The sequence below is a fragment of the Mastigoproctus giganteus genome, chromosome 14 (genome assembly GCF_048544385.1).
Source record: "Mastigoproctus giganteus isolate SK-2022 chromosome 14, ASM4854438v1, whole genome shotgun sequence".
NCBI classification, from domain to species: Eukaryota; Metazoa; Arthropoda; class Arachnida; order Uropygi; family Thelyphonidae; genus Mastigoproctus; species Mastigoproctus giganteus.
Genome location: NC_143588.1, coordinates 69,121,248 through 69,140,451, shown reverse-complemented (window position 1 = coordinate 69,140,451; position 19,204 = coordinate 69,121,248). Strand labels below are relative to the sequence as shown.

At 37.6% G+C, this 19,204-nt stretch overlaps 1 protein-coding gene across 1 annotated transcript in view; it reads right to left on the bottom strand.

Annotated features, from left to right (window-relative positions):
• LOC150075208 (extended synaptotagmin-2-like) overlaps positions 1 to 19,204 on the bottom strand; it is a 301,413-nt gene that overhangs the window by 30,254 nt on the left and 251,955 nt on the right. The window contains exon 22 of the mRNA XM_090388399.1: positions 18,076 to 18,171. Within this exon, the coding sequence (XP_090244525.1) occupies positions 18,076 to 18,171 (96 nt within the window). The remainder of the gene's footprint in view (positions 1 to 18,075; positions 18,172 to 19,204) is intronic.

The following is a 19,204-nucleotide window of genomic DNA, read 5'->3' as shown; positions in this document are numbered from 1 at the left end:
ACCAGTCAATTACATCAGGCAGGCATCATATTAAAGCTGCCGTACATCACCCCAATGGCAACCCTAATAGTTATTGAAAAAATTTACTCATACCCATTTAGAAACAGATTTGCAATCGCACCATAAGGATTATTAAGACCCATTATTACACTGAGTCACAAAGGGTCTATCCATAATTTACCGGATAGACTGATAATCAGACCTATTTAAAAGGTTATAGACAATATACAACCCAAATTTGGTCCCTGGGTTTATTGCGCTCAGATAAGGCTCGTCGGCTGACTGCACTGTAACCGGGATGTCCAAATTTAACCCCCCTAACAAAAGACATAAGAATTCCTCAGACATTGGAATCCTACAATATACCTTAAATCCTTTATATGATTAATACATAGTTTAACCCCACCAGCACATGCATAACACATGTTATATTAACCATACAGTTTTCTATAGTATATCACCAACATGGCATAAATCACGGTACCACAAGGTGCTGTACATATGTAAACAGTTATCCCCCGGGCATACACGAGTTCGTTATGCCTTAGAAAAGCTATACTGGCTCATGTCCAGAGGATAAATATTTTTTACATGTTCTACTTTTTTATTACATTAACACGCTTCTCATATAAGATCTAAATAATGTGAGCTCATATAGGTTCATTCTGCCTTCACAGACTATACCTGCTATATTATTAAAATATAAATTTACATTCTCCAACAATTAGAGCTATAGTAAAGGCATAGGGATTATTGCCCACAGCAAACGCCACAAATCATGAAGGGTGTGGCTGTGCACTAAATTTAATTTCAGCGCACATAAAACTACCCGAATTAGACCGCCTTTTCAGACCGACCACCACAAGACATGCAGGAGGTAAGACCCTATATTCATTTTAACTGATACGTACCCATTGGGCATTGAATCTCCAATCCCAGTTTGCTGAATCAAATAGTGTTAACTGAAATAAACTTATATTATATCCAAATCGTAATTACCATTCATAATTATTTACCAGAATATTACCTAAGTGTTAAACCCTGGCAAAATTGGTATAGGGACGACAGAAACGAGTATGTATGAGACATTCTTTTAAATTGGCTATCAGTCTGCTCAAAGCCCTTGATGAAGTAGCAGACAGATGACTAAGTGGAAGAATATTATTTTCACCACCTTTCTAATTTCAATTTTTGCTCTGTTAACTTCTATTTATCATTTCTTACTTTTATTAACTTTCGCCTTTAATCATAGGCTATCCAGACTAGGGCCTTTGAGGGGAACAGGTATCCTGTGTGTTATCAGACACTCAGTCTAAAACACTGATGGATCCAATATCTTTCTATTACAGAAGATTTAGGAGAAGTCTGGTTGGCCTGCCTCCCTAAAATCCACTCATGCACACCTTCTCGATGGTAAGCCCTGTTACGTCACTTAGGTGGCAACGAACATGTAGAGTGGTTCTCTTCAAGACGCCTGGTCAGCGTAAAGAGGAAAAGACCAAACCCTCCAGAATATGAGAGCACGACAAAACAAATGGCCCTCAGTCCCAAGCGGCTTTCACTCCCCCTCTTACGACAGCGAGAGGATCAGAGTGGAAGCAGAGGGTGCTAAGAATCTCTGGGTACGACCAGGCTGCCATGCACGGAAACTGAACTTGGCCTGTTACAACGTAAGATCACTCATCGGTGAAGACAGGATATTAGAGCTGGAAAAGGAATTAGAAAATGTGAATTGGAATATCATCAGTTTAGCTGAAACAAGAAGAAGAAATGAATCACTTATAAGTTTATCAAGTGGAAATCTGCTGTACACCAATGGAAACAGTGAAAGGAGTGAAGGTGGAGTTGGGTTTCTGGTCCATAAAGATTTAAAAAACAACATTTTGGAATTCAAAAGTACATCACCAAGGGTGTCAAGGCTAATACTCAAGATTTCTAAAGAGGCACAAGCTAAAGGTTATAATAATTTATGCACCAACATCGAGCCATGATGATGAAGAGGTTGAAGAAACATACACCAAAATTGAGTGTCTTCTAGATGAGCAGAAAACCCACTACACTATTATTATGGGGGACTTCAATGCTAAGGTTGGAAAAAGACAAAACAGCACAGAAAGGGGAACTATAGGAAATTTTGGAATTGGTGAAAGAAATGAAAGAGGCGAAAGACTTGTGGAATTTGCAGAATCTCAAGGATTGTCAGTAATGAACATTTTTCAAGAAAAGGGTGAACAGAAAGTGGACATGGAAGAGTCCAAATGGATTAACAACTAATGAAATTGATTTCATCCTCACTAACAGAAGATATACTGTGAATGATGTTACCATCCTGAATAAGGTAAATGTTGGAAGTGATCACAGAATGGTAAGATGTACACTTGATATAGATGTAGGAAAGGAAAAAACTGACTCGAGTAAATAATACAAAGGTCTTTGATATAACATAAGAGGAGAAAAAGCAGTATGTACTGGAACTTAAGAACAAGTTTGAGCTTCTGCAGACTGCTCAGGACCAAGATATCGACGAGGAATATTACAACTTTCTGAAAGTGATAAAGCCCAAGAAACCTATAGGGAAACAGAAATCCAAAGAAGAAAAAATTAGTCAAGAAACACTTGTCATGATGAACCAAAGACGACAAATGAAGAGCAAGAAAAACACTGACAGGAAGAAAATTGAGTATACTGAGTTATGCAAAGCCATTAGAAAGAGACTCAGAGAGGACATAAGAAGATTTAACACAAGAAAAGTAAAACAAGCATTAAGGGAAAACAGAGGATTTAAATCAGCAGCCATGAGCAGTAATACAGAAAGACAAATGATACTGAAACTGAAGAATAGCGATGGTGTACTTATAAACAGCAGAGAAGGCATAATTCAAATAGCAGAAGACTACTATAGAGAATTATACAAGGAGCGAGGGAATGATGCCAGCAGTGGGGAAGATGGATTGCAAATTAGCAACACATATGACATACCCGATATTCTTCCCGATGAGGTAGAACATGCATTGAAGAAAATGAAGAATCAGAAAGCCCCGGGGGAAGATGAAGTTACTGTAGAGTTGTTAAAATTGGGAGGAAGAGACATAACACAAAAACTGGCAAGGCTCTTCACAAAGTGCATTAGAAAAAGTGTGACGCCTAAGCAGTGGAATAATGCAATCATAGTTTTGCTGCATAAGAAAGGAGATAAATTAGAAATTGGAAATTATAGACCAATTAGCTTATTATCCCACATCTACAAGTTGTTCACAAGGGTCATTACTAACAGATTAGAAAGAATACTTGATGAGAATCAACCGAAAGAGCAAGCTGGCTTTAGGACAGGAGTCTCAACTGTGGATCACCTTCACATAACATCACAGCAAATGAGAAAGCAAATGAATATAAAACACCATTATGCCTGGCATTTGTGGATTATGAAAAGGCATTTGACTCCATACAGCATAAGGCAATGTTTCGGGCACGGGAAAGACAAGGCATAGATACCCCACATATTATGATTTTGAAGAAAATATATGAGAATGCAACATCCTTTATTAGACTAGACAAAGACAGTAGGAAATTTAAAATCGAGAAAGGAGTTCGACAAAGAGACAATATCTCCGAAGCTGTTTACTGCTGCCCTTGAGGAACTTTTCAGAAGATTAGACTGGTCGCAGAAAGGAGTCAATGTGAACAGAGAGTACCTAAACCATTTATGATTTGCAGATGACATTGTGGTCATAAGCCACGATCCCAAAGAATTAGAGGAAAATCTTAATCAGTTATGCACAGTTAGTAAGGATTTTGGACTAAAGATGAATATGGCTAAAACAAAAGTAATGATGAACAAGTATGCCACAGAAAGGGAAATAATGATTGAAGGAGCAGTAATTGAAAAGGTGGAGTCATACTTATCTGGGACAAGTTATTAGCTGTAATAATGATAAATGGCTGGAAGTCAAGAGCAGAATAAATTTTGGATGGATAGCATTCAGGAAATATAGTCACATACTGAAGAGCAATATCCCAGTTTGTTTGAAATGTAAAATAATAAACCAATGTATACTCCTCACCATGACTTATGGAAGTGAAACTTGGTCACTCACCAAAAGAATGGAAGAGAAGTGAGAACTACACAGCGAAGAATGGAACAAATTATATTGGGAATCAGACTGTTAGATAAGAAGAGAAACACATGGATTAGGCAGCAAACTCAAGTAAAGGACATTCTTATCAAAGCTAAAGAATTAAAATGGTCCTGGGCAGGACACATAGCTCGAAGACATGACAGATGGACTAAGAAAATAACAGAATGGTACCCAAGAGGAGCTAGAATAAAACCTGGAAGACAAAGGTGGAGATGGATAGATGAAATTCATGAGTCTGGGGGTAGTAAATGGATGGCCCGTGCTCAAAACAGAAAGAACTGGAAAGCTGCTGGAGAGGCCTTCATCCTGCAGTGGATTGAAAATGGCTGATGATGATGATCCAGACTAAGGGCAGTATATTACTAGTCTGTTAGTCATGTCCCATTCACACCTTATTCCTTACAGGTAGTTTAAATTAAAATTAACTAAATTATAAAATTGAACAAAATATTTTCATGCACATATAAAGCCTAACTGACTATGTACAATAACTTTAATGTTGCACATATTTATCCTATTACAATAATATTTACACTACATCATTTTTAGTCAATAGTATGAAACCCAGTTTATATATATATATATACATACACACACACAAATTGAAAATTATAAATTAAAATAAGTGTGAAGATGACAGTTTCAAGTGTTCGTTGTATAGGATGCTGGACTACAAGAAATAAAATAATAAAGTAAAGTTGAAAAACAAGATAGGAAGGAGGCTGACAGCTTAAAGATGACAAAAATTAACTAAATAAAAAAACCCTAAGATATACAAAAAATACTGTAAGATAGATTTTAGCTATAAAGCATAAACACAAAAATATAATATTAAGTGAAATCTAGTAAGCGGTAGTATATTACTTGCTATTATATTTCTGTTTATGATTTTTTTTTCTACTTATGACTTTTCCTCTTATATAATTATTGTTGAATTATAATTCCTTTATCAGGACTTATTATGTGAGTCTCATAAGTATGTACATATGAGTTCAGTTTAATCTTTGTCTGCTTTTAATAGAATAGCTTTATAAATATAAATATGATTGGGATTTATATTAGCATTAGTAGAGGCATTTGATGCAAGAAAGCAAGCTTATGCAGCATCAGCCAAAAAAAAAAAAAAAACCACTTCCACTTCACCCCTCTGTTCATTCAAAATATCTGTCCAGCTGAGCCTTAAACTTATTTAGGCTATCAACTTCCACGACAAGGGATGGAAGTCTGTTCCACCAACCAACTACCCGCTGGCTAAAGGAAAATTTCCGCACATCTATCCTACATCTGTCTTTCCTCAATTTGAATTTATGCCCTCTCAGGTGATTATTCTGAGCGAGAGGAAGAATCCCATCAGCATTGAGCATGCTCAAACCATTCAAGGCTTTGTACACTTCTATCAGATCACCTCGCTGCTGCCTAGTCTCCAGACACTGTAATTTGCAAAACTTAAGCCTTTCTTCATAGAGCACCCCTTTGTTCCATTCACTAATCTTGTTGCCTTTCTCTGTACTCGTTCCAGCGGCTCTACATTCTTCTTGAAATGAGGCCTCCAGACCTGCATACAGTACTCTAGATGTGGCCTGACCATTGCCTTATACAAGGGAATAATCACCTCCTTATCCCTGCTAGAAAAATTCCTATATATCATTGACAATACACCATGGAAAGATTCGGCCCTGGAAAGATTGAGCAAGGCTCAAGGGGTAGAATTTTTTTCAGCAGGACTGTACTTGCTAACAGGAGAGACTGCTTCTACAGAGATGGGATATGCTTAAATAGAAAGGGTGCAAGAATATTTACTGATGCTATCGAGGCAGTGTTAGGTGGGTCGGAAAACTGCTAGCTTGGGGGGGGACAAAGACTAATAGATTAACAGTAGCCACTGGCAGAGGTAAGAGATTCTTGCACTGCTTCTATTGGAATGAGCAGAAGCCTGAAAAACAAGTCGAAGGATAATTCAGAGACTGCTGGGAGTCATTGCGGTACAAGTAAACACATGGGTTGTGTTAGGGTAGCTAAGAATAGAAACAGGTGCATGTATACTTGCGTGTACAGCAGTGCTAGGAGTTTAGTAAATAAATTTGAGGTATTGCTCAAAACATCAAAGGCAGATATTGTTGGGATATCAGAGACGTGGTGTCACACATATATAAGGAATGCAGAACTGGAATTTGGGTAGTACAAGTCTACAGAAAGGATAGACAGGAAGGGAGGAGGGGTTGTGCTATTAGTTAAGAAATACATAAAATCCAAGGAAGTGTAGCCAGTGGACATCGCTGGACAGTGCAGTGTCAAGTCAGTTTGGTGTGACATAAGCATTGGGAGATCAAAATTGAGAGTAGGAGTGTGCTATAGGCCTAAAGACTCTGTTGAGTATAATAAGAAACTGTACAGGGAAATAGAGTGGGCCAGAGAGTCTTATAATGGGAGATTTTAATTTCCCAGATATTGACTGGAATTTGGGAGTTGGTCACTCACACACTAGCAAGGCTTTTGTGGATTTATTGGATGATTGTTTCCTACATCAGTATGTTCGGGAGGCAACTAGAGAGAGTAATAATCTTGATTTGATTATCAGTAGTGATTCTTCATGTATTAAGAATCTGCAGATAAATGAATCATTAGGTGGCAGTGATCACAGTGTGCTGAAGTGGGATTTACTCAAAGAGGTAACTACCATTAGGGGTCAAGGGAAGGGTTATTGCTTTCGTAAAGGCGACTACGATGGACTGAGACAGTATTTAAATTCTATACAGTGGGACCAACTGATGATGTTACCAACAGCAAATTCAAAATGGGAAGCATTCAAAGAATTTATCTTGGAAGCTACTAGGCTTTACGTACCAACTAAGAAATATTGTTCAAGGTTTAGGCCTAAATGGATGTCAGATGAACTAATGAGACATATGGCAGAGAAGAAAAATGCATGGGATACATACAAATTAACACGTGACACAGAAGCCTATGATAGATACAAGTTGATCTGTAACCAAGTTACAAAGGAGGTTAGCCAGGCAAAGGCAGATTACGAGAAATCTAGAAATCTTTGGCAAGGGATGCAAAGAAAAACAGCAAAGAGTTCTTTACTTATGTAAAATCTAGAAGTAAGGGGATGAATCAGAATGGTCCACTTGATATCGCTGGGTCAACTGTCGATGATCCTGCTCGGTAGCTAACAAACTAAATGAATATTTTGTATCGACATTCACACATGAGGAGTTATTCAGCGAGGGGAATGCCAGAGGTGTATTCAACTCTGGCAGTAAGCTAGAGAATCTTGTAATAACTGAGAGTAAAGTGGAGGAGAAATTTTTGAAGATAAACACAAGAAAGGCACCTGGGGTGGATGGGATCTATCTAATTATATTAAAGGAGGCAGCAAAGGAATTAAGCAAACCCTTAGCCATAATTATGAGAGCTTCCTTGGACTCAGGAGAGGTATCCACAGACTGGAGATGTGCAAATGGGACCAAAATTCACAAAAGAGGATCAAAGGCTGACACAAGTAATTATAGACCTGTGAGTTTAACTTTTGTTCCAGGAAAATTAATGGAGGCACTGGTTAAAGAAGCACTGCAGGATCATCTAGACAAGACTTCAGTTATAGCTCGGACACAGCATGGTTTTGTTAAGGGGAAGTCTTGCCTGACCAATTTGATTGGATACTACGATGCAGTCACAAAAGAACTGGATGCAGGGAATAACTTTTTTATTATATATCTGGATCTTAGAAAGGCTTTTGATACTGTTGCACATGGAAGACTGCTGCACAAATTGGAGCAGTGTGGCATAGGAGGCAAATTGCTGCTATGGATAAAGGGGTTTTTGAGGGGGAGAAGACAGAGTGGTAATCAATGGACACTGCTCATCGTGGACTAATGTTATTAGCGAAGTCCCTCAGGGTTCAGTGTTGGGTCCATTATTGCTTTCTGTATTTATAAATGATATTGATGATGGTATATCAAGCTTAATGTCCAAGTTTGCAGATGATATGAAGGTTGGCAGGGTTGTCAAGGACACTACTGACACTATGCTGCTGCAACAGGATCTGGAAAGGTTGAGCAGATGGGCTGAGAGGTGCCAAATGAAGTTTAACATTGACAAATGTAAAGTACTACACATGGGAAACAGCAACCCCAGAGCAACGTATCAACTCTCTGGTACTACACTGACAGTGGTGGAGAATGAAAGGGACCTGGGGGGGTGGTTGTGCAGGCAGATATGAAGTTCTCTGAGCAGTGCAGACGGGCTGCAAGAGTAGCTCATGGTGTATTGTCAATGATATATAGGAATGTTTCTAGCAGGGATAAGGAGGTAATTATTCCCTTGTATAAGGCAATGGTCAGGCCACACCTAGAGTACCGTATACAGGTCTGGAGGCCTCATTTCAAGAAGGATGTAGAGCTGCTGGACCGATTACAGAGAAAGGCAACAAGATTAGTGAATGGAACAAATGGGTGCTCTTACGAAGAAAGGCTTAAGTTTTGCAAATTACAGTGTCTGGAGACTAGGCACCAGCGAAGTGATCTGATAGGTGTATAAAGTCTTGAATGGTTTGAGCATGCTCAATGCTGATGGGATTCTTCCTCTTGCTCAGAATAATCACCTGAGAGGACATAAATTCAAATTGAGGAAAGACAGATGTAGGATAGATTTGCGGAAATTTGCCTTGAGCCAGCGGGTAGTTGGTTGGTGGAACAGACTTCCATCCCTTGTTGTGGAAGTTGACAGCCTAAATAAATTTAACGCTCAGCTGGACTTTCGAACGAATGGAGGGGTGAAATGGAATTTTTATTTTTATTTATTTTTTTTTTTTGACTGATGCTGCATTAGCTCGGTTTCTTGCATCATATGCTTCTAATAATGCCTAACCTTCACTTTCAAAATTGTAATTGATAAATAAATAAATAAATTTATTCATTCATTATTGCTTCAATATAGTTTACTGCAGAAGCAGAGAGCCCACATACTGATGTCTTTCCTCTCAATTTTGGTGGTTGACCCTTGAAAACATCACTGAAATTGGGTTGTATAGAATAATATGCTTTGTAATAATTTAGTTATTTTTTAGTTTTTATGTACTCCATAAATTTACTATGATATCATTAAGATAGATATTGACGATGAAATATACTTTTCAGATAATCTTCTAATTTATATTTGCTCAACCCTAAATATAACTTTAATAATTTTTCACACATATCGTTGTAATTGTATTTTTCATGCAATCTTCTAAACTATATACTTGCTCAACTATATATATGAAGCTAATCAGAGAAGTTACAATTTTAAAGCTGACAGAGGAATAAACATGTATATGAGCATATGCTCAGCCAGATATGTATACCATGAACTAAAACAATGCACTAGAGCCATGCATGAAAAAAAATATAAAATTCAAAGTGAAATAAATTATATACACATGTAAAAGCTGATTACACTGGTCAACACGTAAAATGGTACGAAAACAAAAATACTCAATCTTGACTAATTTCATGCTGCTGAACATGAAAATCACATTAAAATTTGTCGATTGGCTCTTGTTTTCGAATTACAGTTGGGGTCTCACATATTAACGAGTTACACTACATTATGAACTGCAGCTCTCGGAAAAACGCATGGCAACTCAGCAGTTTCAGTACTACCACGCTCTTATCACATGTGGACATGTGCTTTGTAATGGGAGTCACCTGGAATGTCAGTTCATCTCTGCCTCGTATCTCTATGAAGAACAGTACCACTGTAGAAGGGCCAGAAATGAGTGCTGTATGTTTGTGTGTATTATGTGTGTTCTGTTCTGGCTTCTTGGCTACCCAGAAGCATCAGTCACCTGGACAGATGATTCTGGGAACTCATCCACACCACAGGAAGGTGGGCCAGTCCCAATGGAGCCCACACTGTATCAATTCGAGACTCTGACCCACCTGATGTTGGCAAAAGATGGACCAGATTCCTCTGGCCCATCTTTAATAATAAATAAAATTAATCAAATTCAATCTGGCAATAAATAAATTAATCAAATTCAATCTGGCAATAATAAATAAATTAATTAAATTTAAAAAATAATAATAATAAATTAATTAAATTTAAAAAAAATAATAAATTAATTAAAATAATAAATAAATAAATAAATAAATAAAACATACTTCATATTTGTAGATCCTATAAGAGTTAACATCCTTTATGGTAGCCAATACCTTATCATCAAAACAGGCTTTGCACAAATAAACAGATGGCTTAAGTTACAGCTCATCACACATATACTGTACTACCTGTTCATAAAACTCAATGCGTGGGTGAATCGAAAGGGATGTTTTATTCCTTTCACAGTGCACATGATAGGAAGGGAGCCAACAAATCAAGTCACAGACTGTTACTTCTGTATGGTGCATCCATTAGAAAAGGGATGGCAATGAAGAAAAAGTGAACAGTGACATATCCAAAAATACCATCTGCAGTTCGTCCCATGACTCACGGTAAAGTACTACCTATTCCTGAACCATCTGACTGTTTTTCTGTACACTCTGATGAAAATGAAGACACTAATGAACATCAACTTGATATGCATGAAGAAGTATAGCAGCCGTCTACATCAAGGGATCCACCATTTTGTCCAAACCTTTATCCTTCTGAACCACATAAGATCACATAAAGTAAGCTTGACCTCATCAGGGATCTCAAACTGCCAAAGAATAAGGCAGAACTTTTGGCCTCGAGGCTACAACAGTGGAATCTTCAAAGATCATTCTGTGAAAGTGACAATATTACTCGAAATAAAGACTATGATAAATTCTATCAAACAGTCCTAAAACGAGGCTTCCAGACTTGTATGTAGTACACAAGGTGTGTCGTGACCATTCCCCTTGTATAACGCAATGGTCAGGTCACACCTTGAGTACTGCATACAAGTCTGAAAGCCTCGTTTTAGGAAGGATGTAGAGTTGCTAGAACGAGTACAGAGAAGGGGACAAAGGGGTGCTCTTATGAAGAAAGGCTTAAGTTCTGAAAATTGCAGTGTCTAGGAACTAGGTACCTGCGAGGCGATCTGATTGAGGTGTATAAGGCCTTGAATGGATTGAGCAAGCTCAATGCTGATGGGATTCTTGCTCAGATTACAAACCTGAGGGAGCATAAATTCAAATTGAGGAAAGACAGTGTAGAACAGATGTGTGGAAATTTGCCTTTAGCTAGTGGGTGGTTGATTGCTGGAACAAATTTCCATCTGTTGTTGTGGAAGTTGACAGCTTAAATAAATTCAAGGCTGAACTAGACAAGCTTTTGGAGTGAATGGATGGGTGAAACGGAAAGGTTTTTTTTTTTTTTTTTTGGCTGATGCTATATAAGCTTGCTTTCTTGCATCATATGCCTCTGTTAATGCTAAAAAACAGAAGATGAACTCACTGTTTGTTGTTGTTGTTATTTGGTTTTTAGGAGCATTAGCAACTAAGGCCATATTGCTCCGGGGATGATATGCGGTGGTCGTTCCCTGACCTTTCCACATCCTCCGTATTTGGTGGTCACGAGCTCGAACCCCGGTCTAATCAAGTGTTTGTAAGGATGTTGATGGCAGAAATGAACATGAGGAACGTTCCAAAAGAATGCTGACTATTTATACAAGTCTTAAGTAGAATTCTACTTTATAGTCTTAAGGCTGTGTTATTACACAATGGAAATATCGCCATTTTATTAGGACTACAAAAGGGTTACACTAAGTATCGTTGCTTTCTCTGGAAGTGGGATAGTCGTGCAAGGATATGCACTACGAGAGGAGGAGTTGGCCGCAACGAAAATCATTAACACCTGGAATGAAGAACGTAGCATTTGAACCTCTGGTAAATCCAAATAAAGTTTTGCTTTCACCACTCTGCATCAAACTGGGGCTCATGAAAAATTTCATTAAGGCTTTGGAAGTGAATCGTCCTGCATTCACATAATTGCAAGAGAAATAATTGCAAGACAGCACCTGATTGTCAGTTCATCTCCACCTTGGTACACTGTGATGGATATAGAACTCTGTAAAATGCCAGAAAAGACTTAGTGCAGAGAAGATTAAGGCAGGCATTTTTATTGATCCACAAATAAGGTAACTTTTCAAAGATGAAAAGTTCCAATGCGTCCTTAGTATTAGCTAGAAATCAGCATGGAAAGCCTTTTGAAATGTTTCGATTGGTTTTCTAGGAAATGTTAAAGCCGGCAACTGCAGACAGCTTGTGGAAGATCTCATTACTTCTTACGAAAACTGGGGGTGCAGCATGTTAATGAAGATGCATTTTTTGCACTCACACCTCGATTTCTTCCCTCCAAGCTGTGGTGCTTGTCAGTGACGAACATGGTGAATGCTTCCATCAAGACATTGCAGCGATGGAACAAAGATACAAAAGCAAATTGAGTGCTGCCATGTTAGCTGATTATTGTTGGATGGTGAAAAGGGATACTTCCAAAACTGAATACAAGCAAAAGGGTCCCATGTTTAATACAGGTATGTTCGTAGCTACACCTTACTGTCATATAAATAAAAAATGCCTTATATAAATATAAAAAACTACTTTTTTCAAATTTTAAAGTCAGCCAAGCAGGCACTTTACCCACCTGGCTAGCCCGGTCGGCATTTTAAGCAGTATTTCCATGTTTAGCACCCCAAAATCTATAAAGTGAATTTACTTTCATGACCATAACAAGATATGACCCAAAATTTGTTGTTCAGTGTTATTACTAAAATAGGTCGAATGGCATGTTATCAAGAAAAGTTTTTATAAACTGTTTTCTTTAATATACTAAAGCATAATTAACTGTAGCTATTTGTTTCTGATTAGCATCACCCAACATTATTATTATTATTAGCCGAATGGTGCAAGGAAGCCTGAGGTTTATGCTGCACGAAACAAGAAAAAAAAAAAAAAATTCCCGTGGTACCCTGAGAGAGAGAGAGTCAGAAGTAGAAAGGAATCACCAAGATATCCAAGCTCAGGACCCTGGGTTTGCAAAGCCCATACTCACCAGATGTGAATAACTAGGCATAGAGATTTGCTACACTGCTAGTTGGGTTTACAAGAATATTATACTTGCAACAATTTAAGAGCTTACTTATAGAATAACAGCTAGGAAAGAAGACAGCAGACTATATAAGCATTTACAAAGCTGAACCAACCTTAATCTCCATAATGTGGGAATGAAGGGAAGAGAAGGTGGGGGGGGGGGGTAAGGGTAACTAGCAAATGTTAAAATTAAGCATTTAAGTGGTAGAAATAGGATAGAAATATAGTAACCCACTCTTTCTCAAATACTCTAATGGATCATTGGGTTTAAAAATTAGAAACAGAAAGCCAAAAGTATAAAAAGCAAAGGATACAAATACTGATAACAGCACTCAACATACCAGAAGCATAACTGCCAATTCCATAAAGTGGGGTCTGGAATTTTGTTTAAAAATAGTAGACAGAATAGAATGTTGATACTTGGATAACAAAATCCATGTGTGAACAAAGTCAGCCAATTATGAAACCCATTAGACTAAGTATAAAAAGTTAAACAGGACTAATAATAATAGGAATAGTATACATCAAAGTGAAATCAACAGATCCAGGAATTAGTTATTCACCTATTGACTTGAGTGGATTCCCAGTGGGACTCAGAACAGAAGCTTTTGGGCCGATTATTATAGAAATCAGCATTAGCATTTAGCATTAATTGGGGCATATGATGCAAAAAAGCAAGCTTATAGAACATCAGCCAAAAAAAAAAAAACCCTCCCATTTCACCTATCCAGTTACTCCAAATGTTTGTGTAGTTCAGCCTTAAATTTATTTAAGGCTATCAACTTCCACAACAGATGGAAGTCTGTTCCAGCAATCAACTACCCGCTGGCTAAAGGCAAACTTCCGCATATCTGTTAGCATTAGCATTAGTAGAGGCATTTGATGCAAGAAAGCAAGCTTATGCAGCATCAGCCAAAAAAAAAAAAATAAAGTAAAATAAATAAATAAAAAATAACCACTTCCACTTCACCCCTCTGTTTGTTCAAAATAGCTATCCAGCTGAGCCTTAAACTTATTTAGGCTATCAACTTCCACGACAAGGGATGGAAGTCTGTTCCACCTACCAACCACCCCGCTGGCTAAAGGCAAATTTCCACACAACTGTTCTACAACTGTCTTTCCTCAATTTGAATCTATGCTGCTCAGGTTCTTAATCTCAGCATATGGAAGTATCCCATCAGCAGTGAGCCTGCTCAAATCATTCAAGGCCTTGTACACCTCAATCAGATCACCTTACAGGTGCCTACTCTCCAGTTGCTGCAAACTTACAGAATTTAAGCCTCTCATAGTAAGAGAACCTTTGTTCCTCTCACCAAATTTGTTGCCTTCTCTGTACTCGTTCTAGCAACTCTACATCCTTCCTAAAATGAGGCCTCCAGACCAGTATGCAGTACTCAAGGTGTGGCCTGACCATTGCCTTATACAAAGGGATAATCATCTCCATTGACAAAACTCAACGACCTGCTCTGGCAGCCCATCTGCACTGTTCAGAGAACTTCATATCCGACTGCATAATTACCTCGAGGTTTTTTTCATTCTCCACCTCCCTGAGTGTAGTACCACACAGTTGGTATGTTTCTCTTGGGTTACTGCTACCCATATGCAGTACCTTGCATTTGTCAATATTAAACTTCAGTTACCACTTCTCAGCCCATCTAACTTTTCTAGATCCTGTTGCAGTAGCATACTGTCTTTATTATCATTGCCAACCCTTGTATCATCTGCCAACTTAGACATTAAGTCTGATATACCCTCATTGATATCATTAATAAATACATAAAGCAACAATGGGCCCAGCACTGAACCCCGGGGGGCTCCACTAATAACATTAGTCCATGTAGAGCAGTGCCCATTTATTACCACTCTCTGCCGTGTCCCACTCAACCATCCCTTTATCCATAGAAGCAACTTGCCCTTAATGCCATACTGCTCCAATTTGTACAGCAGTCTTCCATGTGCCACAGTATCAAAAACTTTTCTGAAATCCAAGTATATGATATCAAAATTATTTTTGCATCCAGTTCCTTTGTGACCACATTGTAGCATCCAATCAAATTAGTCAGACAAGACTTCCCCTTAACAAACCCATGCTGTGTCTGAATTATTACTGCAGTCTTGTCCAGGTGATCCTGCATCACTTCTTTAAACAGTGGCTCTATTATTTCCCCAGAACAGAAGTTAAACTAACAGGTCTATAATTACTTGCGTCACCTTTGAACCCCCTTTGTGAATTGGGGATATATTTGCACATCTCCAGTCCATGGGGACCTCCCCCTGAATCAAAGATGCTCTCATAATTATGGCAAAGGTTTGCTTATTTCCCTGGCTGCCTCCTTCAGTATAACTGGATAGATTCCATCTGCCCCAGGTGCCTTTTTTGTTTTACTTCAACAATTTCTCCTCCACTTTGCTCTCCATTATTACAAAACCATTTAGCTCCCTGTTAGAGTTTAGTAAACTTCTGTCCTCTCTTCCTTACAGAATTCCTCACATATGAATGTATAGGCAAAATACTCATTCACTTTGTCAGCTATCTGAGCAGGATCATCAACAGTCGAACCAACAACATCAAGTGAACCAATCTGATTCATCGCCTTCCTTCTAGCGTTTATATAAGTAAAGAAATCTTTGTTGTTTTACTTTGCATCCTTTGCCAAGGATTTCTCGTAATCAGCCTTCGCTTGCCTATCCTCCTTTGTGACTTGATTATAAACTAGATTATAGCTGCCATTGGCTTCTGTGTCACCTGCTAATTTATATGCATTCCACACATTTTTCTTCTCTGCCACGAGCCTCATTAGTTCATCTGTCATCCATTTAGGATTAAATCTTGAACAGTATTTCTTAGTTGGTATGAAAAGCCTAATAGCTTTTCATTTAGAATTGACTGTTTTAACATCAGTCGATCCCACTGTATAGAATTCAAAAACTGTTTGAGACCTGTAGCCACCTTTACGAAAACAAAAACCCTTCCCTTTACCCCTGATGGTAGTTACATCTTTAAGTAAATCCCACGTCAGTAGACTGATCACTGTCTCCTAGTTATTCCTTTATCTGCAAATTTCTAATGCATGAGTCATCACTGCTGATAACCAGATCAAGAGTATTAGCCCCTCTGGTTGTCCCTAAAACATGTTGCTGTAGAAAACAATCCTCCAATAAATCCACAAAAGTCTTACTAGCGTGTGAGTGACCAACCCACATGTTCCAACCAATATCTGGAAAGTTAAAATTCTCCATTACAAGAATTCTGATTTACTGGCCCACTCTATTTCTCTGCACAATTGTTCATTGTACTCATCAGAGTTATTAGGCCTATAACCCCAGGGGCTCACATCTGGTGAGGTTTGGGCTTGGCAAACTCAGGTTCCTGAGCTGGATATCATCATCCTTCTCTCTCTCTCTCTCTCTCTCTCTCTCTCTCTCTCTCTCTCTCTCTCAGGGTAACTCAGGAAATTTTTTTGGCTGGTGCAGCAAAAACCTCAGGCTTTCTTGCATCATATGGCTAATAATAATAACAACACACTCCTACTCTCATTTTCCCTTTCTCAGTGTTTATGACACACCAAACTGGCTCAACATTGCACTGTCTACCCATGTCAATTGGATGCACTTCCTAGGATTTTGTGTGTTTCTTAACTAACAGCTGTTGTTGTTATTTGGTTTTTAGGAGCATTAGCAACTAAGGCCATATTACTCCGGGATATGCGGTGGTCATTCCTTGACCTTTCCGCATACTCCGTATTTGGTGGTGCTTAACTAACAAGCATAACCCCTCCTACCTTCCTACCCTGTCTATCCTTTCTGTACACATTGTACTCCCCAAATTCCAATTCTGCACTGCTTACATCTGTGTGACACCATGTCTCTGATACGCCAACAATATCTGTCTTTGATCAGCACTTCAGATTCATAAAATTTATTTTCTATACTTCTAGCATTGGTGTACATGCAAGTATACATGCACCTGTTCTTACTCTTAGTTACCCTAACACAGCCCGTGTATTTACTTGTTCCATGATGACTCCCAGCAGCTCTTGAAATCCCCCAGCAACTTGCTCTCTAGGCTGCTGCTCATTACAATAGAAGTGCAAGAATCGCTTTCGCCTCTGCCTGTGGCTACTGTTAATCTTTTAGTCTGTGAATCCCTCCCCCAAGCTAGCAGTTTTCTGACCCACCTAACACTGCCTCAATAGCATCAGCAAATATTCTTTCACCCTTTCTATTTAAGTGTATTCCATCCTTGTAGAAGCAGTCTCTCCTGTTAGCAATAATCCATAATCTACATTGTTTGTCAGTTGGGAATTAGCTATTCATGAAGTGCTATATAAAGCATTGCTAACAGATGAAGTTCCAGAAGTTAGGGCTATTATTATTTATGTTGCTAAAAGAGGAAGCAAGGTGATGTGTGAAGTTTTTTCATGCTGAATTTACGTAAATGGCAGGATTAATTTAAAAATTTTTGAACACACCTTGGGGGTGTTTTAAGACTGTTTAATAGGTAAAAGATGCCCCAGTTCAAGCTCTGTATATATACACAAATATAGTCTTATATTTAATAAAAACAGCAATAAACTTGTTTGAGCTCATCTCCATATTCCAGGAGAGTGTATGTGATACATCCATTATCTTAATTCACTATTGAAGACATGCTCCTCCTCCTCTGCACAGTCTATCTTACACATTAAATATTAAGTGCTGAATTTAACTGATGATAAAAATTGAATTTCAACCTTAAAATACAAATGCACACTGGTATTTAAAAATAAACAAAACTGTTTATTTTAATTTATTTATATAGTACACAGACTTTTGTTTGTGATATACAGAAATGATAAACAAAACTCTGATATTATTAACTATGAATCAAAAGGAAAAAAAAAAAAAAAAAAAATCAAACTTACATTGCTTTATGGACAACAATGACAAGTTTATTGCGAGGAATGCTATAACGCAAAGTAAGCTGAATCCTCGATACATTACACATTTCTTCTCCATGGCTGCCAAGGAAAAATCTCCCTTAGTATAGTTTCAATAGAATTTGAAAATTATAATCAGAAAGGTGTGTGTGTGTGTGTGTGTGTTAAAAAAAATTATCATGATAAATTTGACACTTAAAATAAAACACTAACTGCTATTTTCATGACATTTCTGCCAATAGGTTACAATGTTAACTTAAGATTTTCTTAAAATGAGGATTTTTCTTTTTAAAAGAATGTGTGGATAAGAATTTTAAGTCTGTAAAATTTTAAAAAATTTTTCTGCACATCATAGTCAGGTTCAAATAATTAGAAGAACTATAAGGTTCATATTTTCTGTTTCAAGACTAATCAAACACTAATAAACAAGTTTAATACACATAAGGTATTAAGGTATTAAAGGAATGACAAAGATCCACTGGCTGTTTTTACTAGCAGCTGATATAAAGGTTTAACAATATTGTTAAATATTTTGGTTCAACAAGTCTTGAACCTTTTTTGGTTCAACAGGTCTTGAGACTCACCTGCTACGTCATATGATGTATATTCATTTGAGCTGTGAGATGGCAGTGCTTCTCACTGTGAATTCTGTTTATACACATTTCAAGGAGCTGTGGCCTGGGAAATCAAAATATGATTTCATTCTGCAATTATATTATACCTAATAGACACCCTTTTTAACTTTTATATTTCCTTTATTACATTCTAGGAGAACTATACAGCAGTTTTGAATGATACAATAGTGAAATATAATAAAAAAATAATAAAGCATATTTTTAATTGAAAAGAAAAATTTTTAGATTTCCAAAAATATTTATACTCTCAACAAATACTCAAATTAAGGCTGTATTTGTATACCTTTTGCCTTGGAAAATTTTAAAAATAGTGGTTTTTACCCTAGTCTAAATTCTTGTAAAAACTTTTCTCTATCCACATATTACTACTTTTGATTTATATTTATCACAGATGTCAATCAAAACAAAACATTTCACTTAGTGTTTGTCAGTTTGTGTTCTGAGACAGAGCTTGTGCTTTTGTTGGCCATTATATCAAA